The 15,181-nt window shown below is 40.4% G+C and overlaps 2 protein-coding genes across 2 annotated transcripts in view; one reads left to right on the top strand and one right to left on the bottom strand.

The window, feature by feature from the left end:
- The window catches only part of dctn2 (dynactin 2 (p50)), a 14,216-nt gene extending 2,659 nt beyond the window's left edge, over window positions 1–11,557 (bottom strand). Inside the window, exons 1-12 of the mRNA XM_035662093.1 lie at window positions 11,330–11,557; window positions 10,935–11,003; window positions 7,627–7,723; window positions 7,186–7,247; window positions 6,866–6,964; window positions 5,017–5,177; window positions 4,204–4,357; window positions 3,905–3,970; window positions 3,612–3,650; window positions 3,314–3,391; window positions 2,944–3,015; window positions 1,108–1,210 (exon numbers count right to left, since the gene is read on the bottom strand). Coding sequence (XP_035517986.1) covers window positions 1,108–1,210; window positions 2,944–3,015; window positions 3,314–3,391; window positions 3,612–3,650; window positions 3,905–3,970; window positions 4,204–4,357; window positions 5,017–5,177; window positions 6,866–6,964; window positions 7,186–7,247; window positions 7,627–7,723; window positions 10,935–11,003; window positions 11,330–11,365 — 1,036 coding nt within the window. The 5' untranslated portion in view covers window positions 11,366–11,557. The remainder of the gene's footprint in view (window positions 1–1,107; window positions 1,211–2,943; window positions 3,016–3,313; window positions 3,392–3,611; window positions 3,651–3,904; window positions 3,971–4,203; window positions 4,358–5,016; window positions 5,178–6,865; window positions 6,965–7,185; window positions 7,248–7,626; window positions 7,724–10,934; window positions 11,004–11,329) is intronic.
- A 2,086-nt stretch (window positions 11,558–13,643) lies between these two features.
- The window catches only part of kif5ab (kinesin family member 5A, b), a 66,591-nt gene continuing 65,053 nt past the window's right edge, over window positions 13,644–15,181 (top strand). The window contains exon 1 of the mRNA XM_035662889.1: window positions 13,644–14,166. Within this exon, the coding sequence (XP_035518782.1) occupies window positions 14,038–14,166 (129 nt within the window). The 5' untranslated portion in view covers window positions 13,644–14,037. The remainder of the gene's footprint in view (window positions 14,167–15,181) is intronic.

Here is a 15,181-nt window from a genome sequence, read left to right as displayed (position 1 = left end):
AAAGCCCCAAAAAAATACTTAAAAAAAGAAAAGACAACATATATATGAATATTATGCCAATAGATCGTCCTAAATGCTACACACTGGACCTTTAAGAAATGTAACGTCTTTGCATCTTGGACGAAGTGAAGGCAAGTAGAGACAAATGTAATGTGAAACTGATGAATGACTGCTTGAGAGATTAAGTTACTTTATTTTACTTGTTTGCCTTCATCAGTAAAGAAAGATCATGAGACAAAACAGAACAATAAAGTCAGTGCAGCTAAACCCTATTGAGCGAGGAACACTTGAGCTGCAGACTGTGACAGATCGGTGCGAAGACCGTCTGGGTGATGAATGACCTCTTTCAGCTCTCAGAAATGAATTATCAATATAATCTATTAATGCCAAGGTTCTGCTTTCATGTGCTAAATAATAAAAAGATGATAATGTGATATATAATATCATGCATCTCTTTCTCCCTGAGGGAGTGTTTAACAGTATTGCTAGATTTAGTCTAATTCTATTACCATTTTGAGGCTCCCTTTCAGTGATTTTTTGCCCTTTGTTATAATAGAACGGCATGGTTTGGGCTAATTCCATTATCCGAATGAATCCCATTTTCGCTTAGTTTTCATCTTTTGTCTCGCACACAGACATTCCCATTGCAAATGCAAATCTTTCAGACTAAGTATTACTTCCCAGCACAGATGTTGCCTGAAATGTGATCCGGGTTCACACCCTGTTACGTTCTGTGGCTACATCCTACATATTTTGAATCTTTAATGCCACTCCCCACCCCCACTAACCTACATACATCCTCTCCTTGAACTCTCATGGGTGTCATTTCAAGGTTCTTCTTCCCTCACATAAAAGAACGGAACATAAATTATCCAAGTTTTCATTGTTATTATCCCTACTGGGGTGAAACGCTGCCCTAGAGCGATATTATTACAATATTTACAATACGAACAAATTATTCAACACCAGTACATTCATATACAGTCATGTTATGAGGTCAAGTGATGTGATGGTAAACCACTAATATTGTCTCATGGCTTAGAGAGTTATGTGAGGACACAAAGTGAGCTACGACGCTGTAAACAAGCTTCAGTTCCTGTGTGTTACCTTGCTCATGCAACTCCTTGACAGCCACAAGCCTCTGCACCACCTGAGGTACAGAAGTAGACACGGCATCCCACTTCTGCACCACGTCATAAAGCTGCGACACCTGACAGGTAAACACATACAGGCACATTTAATACCAAGCTAAAGCCCTCCAGCTTAAAGAACATTTTTACCCAAGGTCACAGATTTGTCTTTAGTTTCCTGATGTAATGATTATTGTACTGCAAATGACATGCATGCATAAGTTTGTCTGTGTATAGTCTACATTTGAGCAGTGTGGTAACTTTGTGGTTTGTCAAGTTTGCGCACATACCTGCATTCATTATTATAATAAATAGTCAATTTTTCTCATACTGATTTCAATTTGGCCTTTCCAATTATAACTGTATTTTATTGCTAAAGACAGAGGCCCAGTTACTGTGGTTACAATGACTTAATTAAACATAATCTCACACTAAAGCATGCTGTTGTGCTTTGTAGTAATGAACACGCGCCATACACATCCCGTTTGCAATGTAGAACACCTTAATGTATAAAAAAAAACACACCACTGCATGACCTTATTGTTCACCATAATGACATAATTAATATGGCCTGCCATCTACTGGCCGCTTGAGGGTACAGCACTTTAAAACAGTACATGCCTATACATGCCCAAGATAGGCAAAACGATTGTTGCCTGGATATCATGCAGATCTCACAGCTGAAACAAAGTCAAGATTCATTACAGACTGAAAATGAATAAACTACCATAAAGACTGCCATTTCTGTTTTGCTCTGACTGCTTTAAGGCCGGTAGCCAGCTGTTTTAGTCTAAAACGACTCACATTAATACATTCAGATTTAACATAAGGCTGCTTTAATTTGTGTATGATTGATACCACCGTGCAGTAAATTTTCAAGATTAAAGTGGTAAATTAACCAAAAAAAAGAGAAAAGATTTTCAGAAACTGATTGACCCGTTAATTAATTAAGAGGGATTAAAGCAAGAAAGTGAACCTGAAAAGTTATCCGTGAAGAAATGTGTACAATGTGTTGAATTAAGTATCATCTGAATTTAACACTGCTCTATCTCTGAAATCCAGCATGGTGCCTGAGAACATTAAGCCCTGAATTGAAATCTATTCCCTAAAGCACAGAAGCTGAAGGCTACCTGTGTGAATGTAATGCTACTGTTAGAATAAGTGTAGAATGAGACGCACCAATCACCCTCTGGATTCTTCTGGAAATAAAGTGTTCTTTATATAGGCCTAGTCTATACAAATTAAAAAGCATTTAGCATTTTTATATTGTGAATTCCCTCAGATGAGAATCGATATCTTTCATTGAGAACATCACCAGGGTAAACCAGAGGATTTTGAGGGTCTTTTAACACTCTTGACCTCCACAGTGAGCCTTGTGGGTGGTTTATAGGTTAACATTGACTTAACCACAAAAAAAACCTGCTCGGAACAGTTTAGACATGGAGCGTAACTCAGGTAAAACGTATCCACCTTCTGTAGTACGAGTTTACCTGGAAGTTACACCTGACGTCACAGAGTTACTCCTTAAGTTACCTGCATAAGCCAGTTACCTCGCTTCGTAGTACAGCCCTCTGATGTGTTTTTTTCATGACAGCGTGAACGACAGACTGAACTAGCAAGGTTATCTTCTGTGAGACTACAATATTACTGGATATATTATACAGCTTCCTGTTCAAAACTCAACTGTAATGATTGTAATAATCTTCCATCTGAAAGGAATCACAGGTCGACTGTAAATTGCCATTTTGTGTGAAAGAATCTGAGATGATTACTGCAATCAGTGTGGACTGATGGATGTACAGGGATTACAAACCTTGTTTTGTGTATCAGCGTCCTCAATCGTTGCCTTGTGTTTAGCAATCTCATTCATCTTCCCAAGGACACTCTAGATAGGAGAGAAAAAAGTTAGTTATTTATTTTGTGCGAGAGGTGCCATCTTAGAGGCTTTCAGATACAAAACAGAAGAAATACAAGCATTGATTTTGTTCATGTTGATACTATGGTATTTTTTAGATACAGCAGAAAGACACTTCTGAAGGTAATGCTAGCTTGAACAATCTCTGTACTCAGCACAAACAGAAGAAATATCTAGCTTGTCACGTAGCGCTCTGCAAGACAGCAAAACAAAGATTTCAGTCTTCTTTAAAAAGAAAAAACGTTTGTGCTGTGCATGGATTAGTTACCTGCAGTCTGGCCTCCACTTGATCCAGAGTAGCAGAGTCCAATGCGCTGACCCTCGCCTGCAGGAGCTCTATGGTGTCCTGATACAAACAAGAACAGATGCATAAGTTATATTTAACTTTGAGCACAAAACTTTGTTTTCCTGCTCTTACTACTGGCACAGCTGCAATAAACAAACTTGGAGAATTCAATGTCATCTTTGAAGTATGACCCAGTTCTCTGGCTGCAGATACACAGAGTTATGAATACAGACACAAACTCCATGCAGCATGTTCCAAAAGAAAGTAGATGATTTCTTACCATCAAACTGGCTCCTTGTACACCAGCACTTAGAGGTCCCTGCAATATATACACAAAGAGGGAATATACATTTTAACAAGACAAGCCACCCCCATAATTTACATAAATCCAGTGGAAGATTTTATTTCAATTTCACTTTGTGGATGGTTACACAGCAACAGGAGCATGAAAATGCTGCTGGTGTGAGAGTGAAAGAAAGAAGGAGATAAACAGAATTAGTGTGAATGAAAGAGAAAAGAATTAGAGAGGAAGAGTGTGTGTGTGTGTGTGTGTGTGTGTGTGTGTGTGTGTACCTGCTTGTCTGATCCTGAGCCAACAGCGATCTCCAGCTCAGCAAGACGCTTCTCCAATTCCGCCATCTACAGGGACAGAACAAGGCAACACATGGCTGGCAGTGACAACAGCATCCCACAAGACACACACACAAACGCCCACGCACATACCTTCCAGCCTTTTGTCCCGTTTATTGCCATCAAATATTCTGACATTTCTCTCATGAGAATGAAAACAAAACATGTCTAGTGGGTCATACTGCAGAAACATTTGCAAGCACATTCATCCGAGAAATTTACCACCATCCTTTCCACTTTACCTTGGCAGACTCATTGAATTTTTCCTGCTCTGGTCTGCTGTGCAGCTCGTAGAGTACCACTCCATCTGGGCCCTTAGCTGATGCCGTCGGCTTGTTGTCTCCTGTGGCGCTGCTACGGCTGCCCTTGGCCGCTTCCAGCTGGGTGAGCAGACGCCTGCGGGAAGGAGGGAAAAGGAGACACAAAAGGATTATTATATTCAATATTGTTATCAGCCCCATGTGCTGCTGTGCCCTCCCTCCTGTGTTATGACCCGACTCTTAGGCCAGAACCAATCTTTTCAGGCTCTATTGTGAACTGCAAGGTCAAGGGGAGCTTGAAAAGTTTTTATTACTTCATCCTCTTTCACTAGTGTCAGTGTCTCTTTCCCTCTCGATCTTCTGTTTCTTTCTTTTACATATTGCAGCATATTTTTATTCTCTCCATGCCTTCTCTATTATTTCCCTTCCTAAATCATCTGCCCATCAGTTCTTGTGCTCCCGAGGTAGTGCTACACTGAGATCAGCAGGATTTATGTGAGCAATTGATACCAGCTGTACTGCCTTGACCTTATTACTCTCTCACTCCTTATAACTGGATATAACTGGGTTTTAGTCCAAGGCTCAATAAAATGAATTCCCCTGCACTTCTCTCCAACTATCTATTGCTGACTCCCTTTAGATCTTCAAATACCATCAAACTTTCCATCCATTCCCTGCCTACTAGCTCATCACTCTGTCAGGGTCTGATAGGTTGTAGCTTTAGGTTTCAGATTCCAGATTATTGTCCTGTTGCTTTACTGTCCTGTGACCCCCTCCTCCCTCTTCTCAGCTCACCTGGCCAGCGCACCATCTGGGTCAGCCAGGTTGATGTGTGCCTGCGGTCCCAGCAGTGAGTCAAGATGGGCAGAAACCAACTGCTGTTTGAGCTGGGCTGCCTGCTGGGCGAGTACCACTGGAGTCAGGCGCTCCTCTGCATTGCTTTCCTTTGTGGCAGCCTGGAAGCAGAGGGAACACTGAGGTCATTGGGTTCGTCACAGCAGTGAAAGTTTTTTCGAACTACAACGCAGAGGTTGATGAAATCGAGGACTAGTCTGTCTGGGGAAACCATGTTGTTCACTGAGAACAAATGTCCCATGACAAATTAAAAGGAAATCAAGGAAAATGTACCGAATACATAAACATGCACGCTTGCACTAGGCATGTAAATTGGATTTGTTCTAACTAGGGATGTCACGAGAACCAATATTTCAGAACCAAATTGATGCCAAAGTTCTAAAATTGGTTTTCTACAATACCATAGGAACCAGGGTTACAATTCTTTCAGACCCGACGGGGCAGCATATACACCTACAAGCAGCCTTTACCATTACTTACAGACTATGGTGCCCTGCCACAGTTTCATAATGAACAGAAAATATTTTTAGATTGAAAAAGTTTGTGAGTTAAATAGTGAATTAAGTAAATAAGAAAACAATCTATTAGAAAAGGGACCACTGTTATTTTTTGTAATGTTGAAGTGTTTTTAATAAAAGTGAATAAAGATACACTCTTTATTCACTTCGAAGTACGTGGGATTTATTGTTTTGTTATTACCGTGGTATCAAATTGGGTATTGAGAATCGTGGAGTTTCAATGGTGTTGTATCGACTACCAAATTTCTGGTATCGTGATACATCTAGTTCTGATATTATATTTCAGATAGAACAGAAGTAAAGGAATATTTCAGTATTTTTTAATCTGGTTCTAGGTTTGATAAGCTTTAGAAGGCTTGAGCTGCTTTCCCCAATATATGTTCTTTTTCTGGAGTCACGTTTCCTTAACCTCTTTGGCTTCAGCAGTTCAAATAAACAGACTATGAGGGAACAAATAATTCACTTTCCGTCTGTAGACGGAGCTCTTGCAACCAGGCTTAGTACAATATCATCAAACTATGCCATTATTCCTCAGTAAATGTGGTCTAAGTGAATTACAGTATGTTCTCACTCAAGCATGCAGCGTTTTTAATTCACAGAATTCACCCTAATGTATGGACACACATTACTTGGAGCATGTCAATTGCTCCATAGAGGTCTTTCATGAGTGTAAATTTAGAGGGTGCAGCAGAGAAGCAGCACATTCCCTGCAGTCAGGCTGCATATTCTGCCAGCATGACCTGCATGAGTTGAAACCCACAGCTACCGTCACACAAACTGCCAATTCACAGGTTGAATTAGAAACTGATGTTGGACTCAGAGCAGCAGGCCCTGTTCTGTGTGTATCCAAGTTAATGAAACAAAAGGTTTAATTAGTTTCTAGGCTGTGGGGTCTCTGCAAGTCTGAAAAGCAATTCCTGGCCCTGGTTTTAATCAATCCAGAATAAATAAATAAATATAATGCATCAGTGTACACACTATACTAAGCTTTGGATTGGATATTCAGGTCTGTAGTTCATCAATAAGAACTGGACATATATATTACACTTCTGAAAATGTCTTAACTAAAACACTGCACTCCTCTGAATGAATACATGATGACGTGGTCGAGGAGCAGAGTGGAGGCATGGCCCTCTGTGGAAGGCTATTGAATTTGTGTGCAGACAGCAAGATAAAAGGCTGTATAATCAGAGCGTAGCATTCCTTGCCAAGTCCTGTGGGCAAGGGAGAAGTGTACTTGAGTGCATGTGTGTGTCTCAGTGTCAGTTCACCTGGATGGTATCCACCTCCTGAGTGAGCTCCTGGATCTCATTCACCAGGCGCTGGTACTTCTGCTGAGGTGTCTCCTTCACTCCACAGCCCTCTCCGAGCTAAACAAAGATGGGAGAGTGGAGAAAGGGTATGAATATTACACAACAGCAAAGTGGGTCTAGACATGACAACAACACCATCTCAGACTCTTGACTTTAACAGAAAACACATGTAGCGAGTTAAATAGAAATGATAATGGTGACGTTATCTTCAAAGTGGAACTTCTTCTGAAAGAATAAAAAGTGAAATAATGAATTTCTGCTGAATGAAATATACTCACGATTTCAAATTCTCCGGACTCATAGCCCACTCTTCTGCTTTTACTGATTCTGTCTGAGAAGTCTGTGGAAAAAAAAATGACAAAGGGGTTGGAAGAGAAATAATAAAAGACAGGAAAAGCAGACTGGTTGTCGACATAAAGCCTAGTCTGAGCCAGAACAGGAAATGCGGTATGAAATGAGCAAAAGGATGGATCTGTTTTGTTACACCTGTAACAGAAGAGCAACATTTTGAAGTGACAGCACCTGTTAACTTTCTCTACCAGTCTGTATTTTCACAAAGATCATTCTGAAAATGTGTTTTTAATGTTGTTTCCATTAGTCTGTCCACCCCATTGTATCAATGAATAGGATAAATAATAGAAGCACTTCTCTGTATAATGCAATAGTTATTACAATAAAAAGATATGTTAACAGTGATTTATCATCCCTTATGAACTGACCAAGTCCCTTGGTGGTGACATGCTTGTCTTTGAACTTGTCATAGGCTGCGTTGGGGTTGACCACAATCCTCTCCACGCTGTCACTGCAGAGCTCCTCCTGTCATTGAAACACCAGGAAATAAAGTCAGATGAACGTAAACTAAACCATAAAGGGATATGAGCCAATACAGACAGCAAAGACTTAAAAAAGAGCCTTGGCTTACTGAGCCAGTGAGCCAAAAGTCTCGAAGCCCAAGGTAGACTTGAAATATGTTGACAGGTTGATAAGATATAGAGGGGGGAATTTTGCACTTAATCATTGCCCCAAAATATAATTTAAAACAATTATTATTATATCTTACCAAGGTCAGATTCCATCAGAAATTAAAAACCATTATAGCCATGAATCATGAAAATTTCCAAGCGCTTCAGAGTCATTATTTGGGGCGGCCTTATGGAGAACCGGATTATTTCAACATAACTTGTACCAGCAGGCAAAAGACTAGGCTTGATTGTATTTTATTATTTTTAAAATCACCTATGTGGTTTGAGTCTACAATGGTAAATTAATGTTGTGTGAATAAAAAAAAAGCAGAAGCCACTAGCACTTTCTAAATGATGTTTTTTTTTTATTAGTGATTCTGAGGAGCACAAAAAAAAAAAACACAGATCATTTAATCAAAATGTCCTAGTGATCAATTATGATGAACTAGAGGCTATGGGTAAGATCAAAACACCACTGACACATACAGATAGATGACATGAGTCCGGGATCACACACAGATTTGGTTAAAAAAAGACAGACCAAGAAAACACACAGAACACAAGACAGTTACACAGATAAGGTAGGGAGGATGAGTGAGGAGGAGGAGTGAGGAGGAGAGTTAGTCAGGCTCTTACCAGCTCCTTGGGTTTCCAAAGAGAGTTAGAGAAAGTAACATAAGAGCAGAGGGAGAGAAAAAAGTAGGGGGGAGAGAGAGAGAGAGACAACACAGATTAATGTGGTTATCACATGCCATGCACACAACAGGAACACTTGGCCAGGGTCGGGGAAAGATAAGAAAGAAAGCAGTGTTCTGAGAGTTGCTGCTAAAAAACCCTGGAGACACACTGTTCAGACTGCATATGATGTCTCCAGTTCTTTCTCTCTTCCCCGATTCAGGATGGTTAAGATGGTACATTAACGCCAACAAGTTACTTTCTCCGTTGATACCATACTGTACTTTATAATGCAGTGCTACCATACACTCTCCTCGAAAGCATTATAGGTCTCACAACATTATGCTATGGATGCAGAAGATTGGTGTTTTACAGTAACAGTTGGCTGAAGGGTGTCTGAAATAAGTCAATAAACTTACTATAAAACCTTTAAGTACATTCTGTTTTTTGTTTTTTTTGACATCTATCATAAATCATTCAGTCGGGGAGAGTTATTTCTTTATAACATGCAGTTCAACCTCAATGAATCTGGTAGATAAAACTACAGCGGTTAATGCAGTATGTCCAAGTTAAGGTCCCTATACACTGTGTGACTATGTATTGATATCTTTGGTCATCAACCCAAGATGGTGGTTAGATCTCACTGCGAAACACAAGAACATTGAATTTTATAGTGTCGAGACAAAGAAACTCATCTGTCGTCTCAACGTGGATCAGTCACATTTGGCCAATTCCCAATCCACTTAATGAGGTCAGTATTGGCACAGATACTAACTCAATCCATCCTTACACTGAATGACGTAGGATACACTTGGTACAAAACAAGAAGAGTCTGTACAACTCCGGCAAAGAAGAACATGTGGTGGAACATATAAGCACCAAAGATGAACTGTGTGACTTGATGCCGTGTTTCTGCTTGCGTGTTTTATTTATTCTAATAATGGCGCGTATGATTTACTAGGGATTCAGTCAAGGCTGATGACGTAATAGTCCAGCACAATATTTCATTATACTATATCCATCTGGCAAAGTGTGACAATGCAATGAACCTGTTTTTGCACAGTGTATAGGAGCCTTTAAAATGTCCAGTTAGTGAGAATAGTGTGGTTAGCCAAGAAGCAACTGTTAGAACATGATGACAGGTTAAAAAGGGAAATATCGAAAGGCAATAAACAAACACTTTTCTTTCTCCTGTCAGTGCTTCACACTCACACACACACACACACTCACACTTCAGCATTCACTGCCTTGTCAAAGCATGACCCAGTGAAAGAGTGAATTAAAGTGCTGCTGAAGAACCATCAACATCATTATTCCCTTAAAATGGTTTACATGAGCAACACAAACAGGAGGAAAAGAATCAATCCCTTGCACTTCAAAACAATCAAAAAATGATTCATTACAGAGCACAAAAAAGGGTCACTCCATCGATCCATTTCTCATTTCATCCCAATCAATAGAGGTAGGAAAAGTGGATATGAGATTAAAAGACATGCATAAAAAGCATGGCATTAAGCTCACTGAGAGTAAAACGGAGCCAGTCTTACTTGTACAAACTAGAGTCCCAGGAGGGGTGGGGAGGAGTCAAAACAAGGGCAAGGGTATGGAAAGAACGAACGTGGAAACATGGAAGGGAAAATGCCAATTAGGATTCACTCAGCTGGTCAGCAAACAGCCCAGACATGTTTAAAAGCAACGTCAGGCCAGCATCTGTCAAGTGTTTACAAAGTTTTTACCAATACGACTGTATTTTAGCAATGCAACTACTGTAACTCTAGCTGACTGCTTCACACTGCAGTTAGATGACAGTAAGGATATACACAGATATGAAACAAAATAGGGGGAATTTGATATATTTCATATTGTCTTCCTTTACTTCTCTCCATGCACAAATAGGCAGATATACTAGTATGGACAATACATGTAGTTAAACAGTAATCTGAACAGCGCAGCTTGACCTTTTGAATCAAATATAACGAAACATACATCATTCTTGGAAACTAATGAATGAGCTTTTCACGTAAATTAGAAGAGGTCGAGAGGTGGTTATAGATCTCATCTTACAACGTTTGTATGAGACAAAAGGAGAGCACACATTGCACTACAGAGTTAGTAAAGACAGCACAAAATCACAGTTTAATTTAAACTTCACACACACAACATCTTAGTAATTAACACCAGGGGAGATTACTCTTTTGCTATGTACGTCTGTAAGCCGAGTAACTGCGTGGTTAGCTGTCTAATCGTTGCAGGGATAACGCACACGGATCACAAGGAAGAAACTACTGTTATATAAGTTAAGTGGAAACAGTTTTCAGCTCAGTTGCGTTCACTTAGCTGCAGCGACCCGAGCTGACAGTCTGCAAACACATCCAGAGAACAAAACTTACCGACTCAAACTGGGCCTGGTCATCTTCTGGAAGGTCACCGGTCTCGTACACGTCCGGCTCGTTAAAGGCCTATTAAAAACAACAAGTGAAACGATTTATTTCACACAATGAGATCACAGTTTATTGCCATTAGCCTGGCCAACGCCCCGGCCCATTCAACACAACACGTACTTGCTGAGCTCTACTCTCCGGTATCTCACAGGATACAAACACTAGCTGAGACGTGAGCAACTAAGAACACACGATTATTAACGCTAGTTGTGTAGTAAATACAAACAAACAAGCAGACGACGGAGTAAACAACAGGGGCAAACGTTAGCAAACAAAGCTGTCACCGCCTAGCGCAGACAAAATAGCAACCTGAGCTAATCTGTCTGCTAGCGTTAGCCACTTACAATTCCTGGCAGGTTTGCGTATTTAGGATCAGCCATTGTCAGCGGGGGAAGCAAAGACCACACCAATTAATCACGATAGAATATGGTAGCGGTTGTTAAAACGTGTAGGTTATCGATGAGCCGAATCGAAATGTAACAAAAGCTAACGATAGATGAGCCAGCAGTCTCTCAGCCGGCGGAGGTTTCTCTCCAGGTCTGCTGTGTGTCACTGGCTGCGGCTCGATTTGACAGCCTGCACGTCGGGTTTCTTACAGGCGAGCGGGCGGTGACGTTTTCGCCCTATGAACCGCAGAGAACGGCCGACCACGACCAACGAAACAAACACACCCGACAAAAGTGGAGCGTCGTTACGCATGCGTGGTTTTGGACCAATACGGTTTAACGGTCCCTTCTCTGTTGTTTAACGTCGGTTTGTTTGATTTTGTACCATGAAACAAAAATATTTGCTGCCCCACTAATAATGTATTTAACAACTAATTTGCGTTAACAACAAAATTATTCTGTCTTTATTTTCAAAATGTATATATGGGGTTGAATTGTAGCAAGGTCGTCACACGGTGGCGCTAAAGGTGCGAGCAAACAACTCAATCAATGGGCCAAAGATGGTCCATTTATAAGATGATTCACTCTGTTGGGGGAAAAAATGATCCACCTTATCTAAAGTGCAGAAAGTAGTGATCTAAGGTGTGATCGTGCATGTTTCTTGTTTTAATTTACTAATATTTTATGCTATAAATGCTTTAACTACTTTGTATTTACCTCCGCACATAAAGTGGACATTTTCAAGGCCATGTTAGAGGAGAAACAACTATATAGTACATCTTTGAAGGAGAAAAAATCCTGAGAACAAATCAAATCAAACAACACTCTCTTGTTCTTTTGCCACAATTACAAACATATAGGAATATATTCTCGTTAAGCATGTTTGTTTTTCAAAAGATCGCCTCCTGTTTATCACACTCAGTATCTAGGCCTAGATATATAACATACTGCACATTATATAGCCTATCATTACATTTAACAAACATGAAAAGAAAGTGTAATCAGTAGAGTCGTATTTTAACTGGGAGCTTGGTTGCAGTATTTTGTACAATAATGGGGAAACATGTCTCTGACCAGCTGTCACATATTTATGGAGAAATCAAGTTGTTTTTTGAGCCCTGTTTGTTCCATTGTCAGCCAATGATTTCCCCTATAACTAGTCTATTACACCAGTCACATGATTGGATTGGGTGACGAAACATCATTTAATTTGTACCTTTAGGCTACTTCCACACTGGAGCATATTATCAAAGGCAACGATTGTTAGCAAGCACATCTAAAGAGCAGTGGCAACTTTACCATCAAGTGCACTACAGCACAATATTATGGACATTGTGGTCTATTTCTTGGAGTAAAGCCTGGAACATACACACATAGCTAACCTTTTGGTTATTTGACATTTCTCATTAGAATTTAAAATGCTACTTAATTAATTTTAAATGTAAGCTTACTGTGAGTTTTATTCATTCTTTATGTAGGCAACTCTTACTGCCTTGCCTTGTACTAGGCCAAAAGGCAAAATCCAGATATCTTTTAAAGGGGGCATTACACCAAGTTTACACATGACGGTCTGTTTACTCATCATGAGGAGTGTGATGTCTTCTGTGGCTCTTGAGTAGCTTTTTAAAGTATGACAAAAAAATAACCTCTCACATATTTGCATCTCACTTTGGACTTGAGACCACAAATTCATAACAGTAAGCGTGGGCGTTATAACTGAGTTTTTTGGGTAAATGAAAGGCAAACAAACATTTTGGGAAAAGTAAAGTAGTGTCCAGTGATTTTGGACCTTATAGAAAGCTTAAAAGCTTTAAAGTCAGGATATCAGTGCTACATCGCTGGCATACCCCTTTAAATCCCAGGGCAAACATTATGGAGCCTTTGGTTCCCACATGACTACCCAGTTTGTCATGCAAAACAGCATTGCCATGACGACCAGTCTGGTGCAGACATGGAGAGAACAAAAAAAAAAAAAAAAAAGACAGACAGACAGACAGATACTCTCTTCAAAAACTACTGGCCACAGAAAATATCTCACCAGATGAAAGCAAGTTAAAGTGAACGTGATAACTTTTTCTGTGGAGGCCAGTTTATTTGTGGCTGCGGGGATAAGAAGCAGAGTTGGAGCTCAACTCCTCCCCTCTCCTCGGTCCCTGTGCTCAGTGGTGCTGATGAGAGAGGATTTGAGTCGCTACTTTTGCACGCCCCGCCCCCAGTGAGAGAGCAGCGATGACAGTGATGCAAGGCATGCTTCTGAGGAGCCTGCAGCCTATCCAGACACTGCCGACCGGACCAGTTTGGAATATACTCCCCGTTTACAACTCTCCATCTGTTCTCCACCTGCTTCAACTGCACCTGAGTTTGCTTTGAGCGCATTTTAAAACCAGAAACACTCTCAAACGGCTTCCTTTTTTTTTTCCCTTTTTTGTTTGACATTTCTTTAATGAATTTGGCTGTAGTCTGTCCCAAAACTCGTAGATGCCCATTCTCCCAAATGCTTTGCCTGCCAGTCTCGCTTTGCATGTGGGTATAGCCGGTGGTTCCAGCCTGCGTCCAGGTGGTTTTACGGGAAAAGGTTGCACAGGGAATATTTTATTTTTCATTTAGATAAAGAAATCCCTCTTTATCTTTTGGAAGCGCGACCACTATTTCTTTATTTTTTCACAATGGCTGATGCTAACGCGGAATGCAATATCAAGGTGTTGTGTCGATTTCGTCCTCTGAACAAGTCCGAAATTATCCGCGGAGATAAGTTCATCCCATTATTTCAAAGAGAAGACACTGTCATCCTCGGGGTAAGTTATTTCTAACGATCTCTTCCTCTTTTTTTGTCACCTTTCCATACAGTCGATGAATGCCAACGCTAGGGGTTACACTTTTCATCTCGCACACACATCAAATACTGGCCAGACAGGACCGGAGGCTTAAAGGCTTCTGACAAGGATCAAACTAAGTATAGCCTCCATCAATAGTCTGATCAGCATGTTGCACCATTCAGGTGTGCGTTGATGCCATTAATGACCAACAATGCGTCTGTCATTCAGGCTGAACCTTGTAGAAAAGAGGCTTGACCAAATTGATGAATTGCCACTCATGATATATTTTATAGATGATTTGCCAGAATCCTTCCTTTCTTTTTGAAATTGAGCCCACGGTCAGTAAACTCCACAATCCTGAGGGTGTGATTAATAAGGAGAACTCTGGACCCCACCTTTGTGATCCCACACCATGGATCATTATGTGCTTCTTCTGTAGTATTGATCTGCTGGATTTTGGTTTGTTTCCTGTCTCAGAAAAAATCCTCCAGGATGATAGATAGCTGGTGATATATCTTGTAGTCAGCCTTTAATGCACCGTTGAATTAGCAGGTGCTGAAAATCTACTGAGAGTCATAATTGAGCTCTGGTTGTTTCTTTCCAGTGGATAGATTTTTGGCTTTGTCTCAGTGCAAACTGAATGTCAGCTGATGCTTTGGAGCAGCAACAAAAATGAACCAAGTTATAAAATATTTATCAATCTGTTACATGCCCGAGGTTGAGGTTAACAGTGGAAGATTAGAGTGCTCTAAATGCAAATGTTGTTTAGATGTAAAACACATCTGGGCTAAGGCTAACAGACACACACACACACACACACACACATAAAAATCTATAAACACGTACACAAGCAGGCATACAGAAATGGATACATTTCACGCATACTGTGCTGAAATATGCACATATTCTGTATATACATGCATGCATATCACACCCATAGCACAGCTCTTGCTTTCTCAGAATACACACACATATGCACACCCACCCACACACA

Source organism: Morone saxatilis, unplaced genomic scaffold (genome assembly GCF_004916995.1).
Source record: "Morone saxatilis isolate NCDOM2014 unplaced genomic scaffold, NCSU_SB_2.0 Contig18, whole genome shotgun sequence".
In the NCBI taxonomy this organism is placed as follows: domain Eukaryota; kingdom Metazoa; phylum Chordata; class Actinopteri; family Moronidae; genus Morone; species Morone saxatilis.
This window is presented reverse-complemented; position numbering and strand designations above follow the sequence as displayed.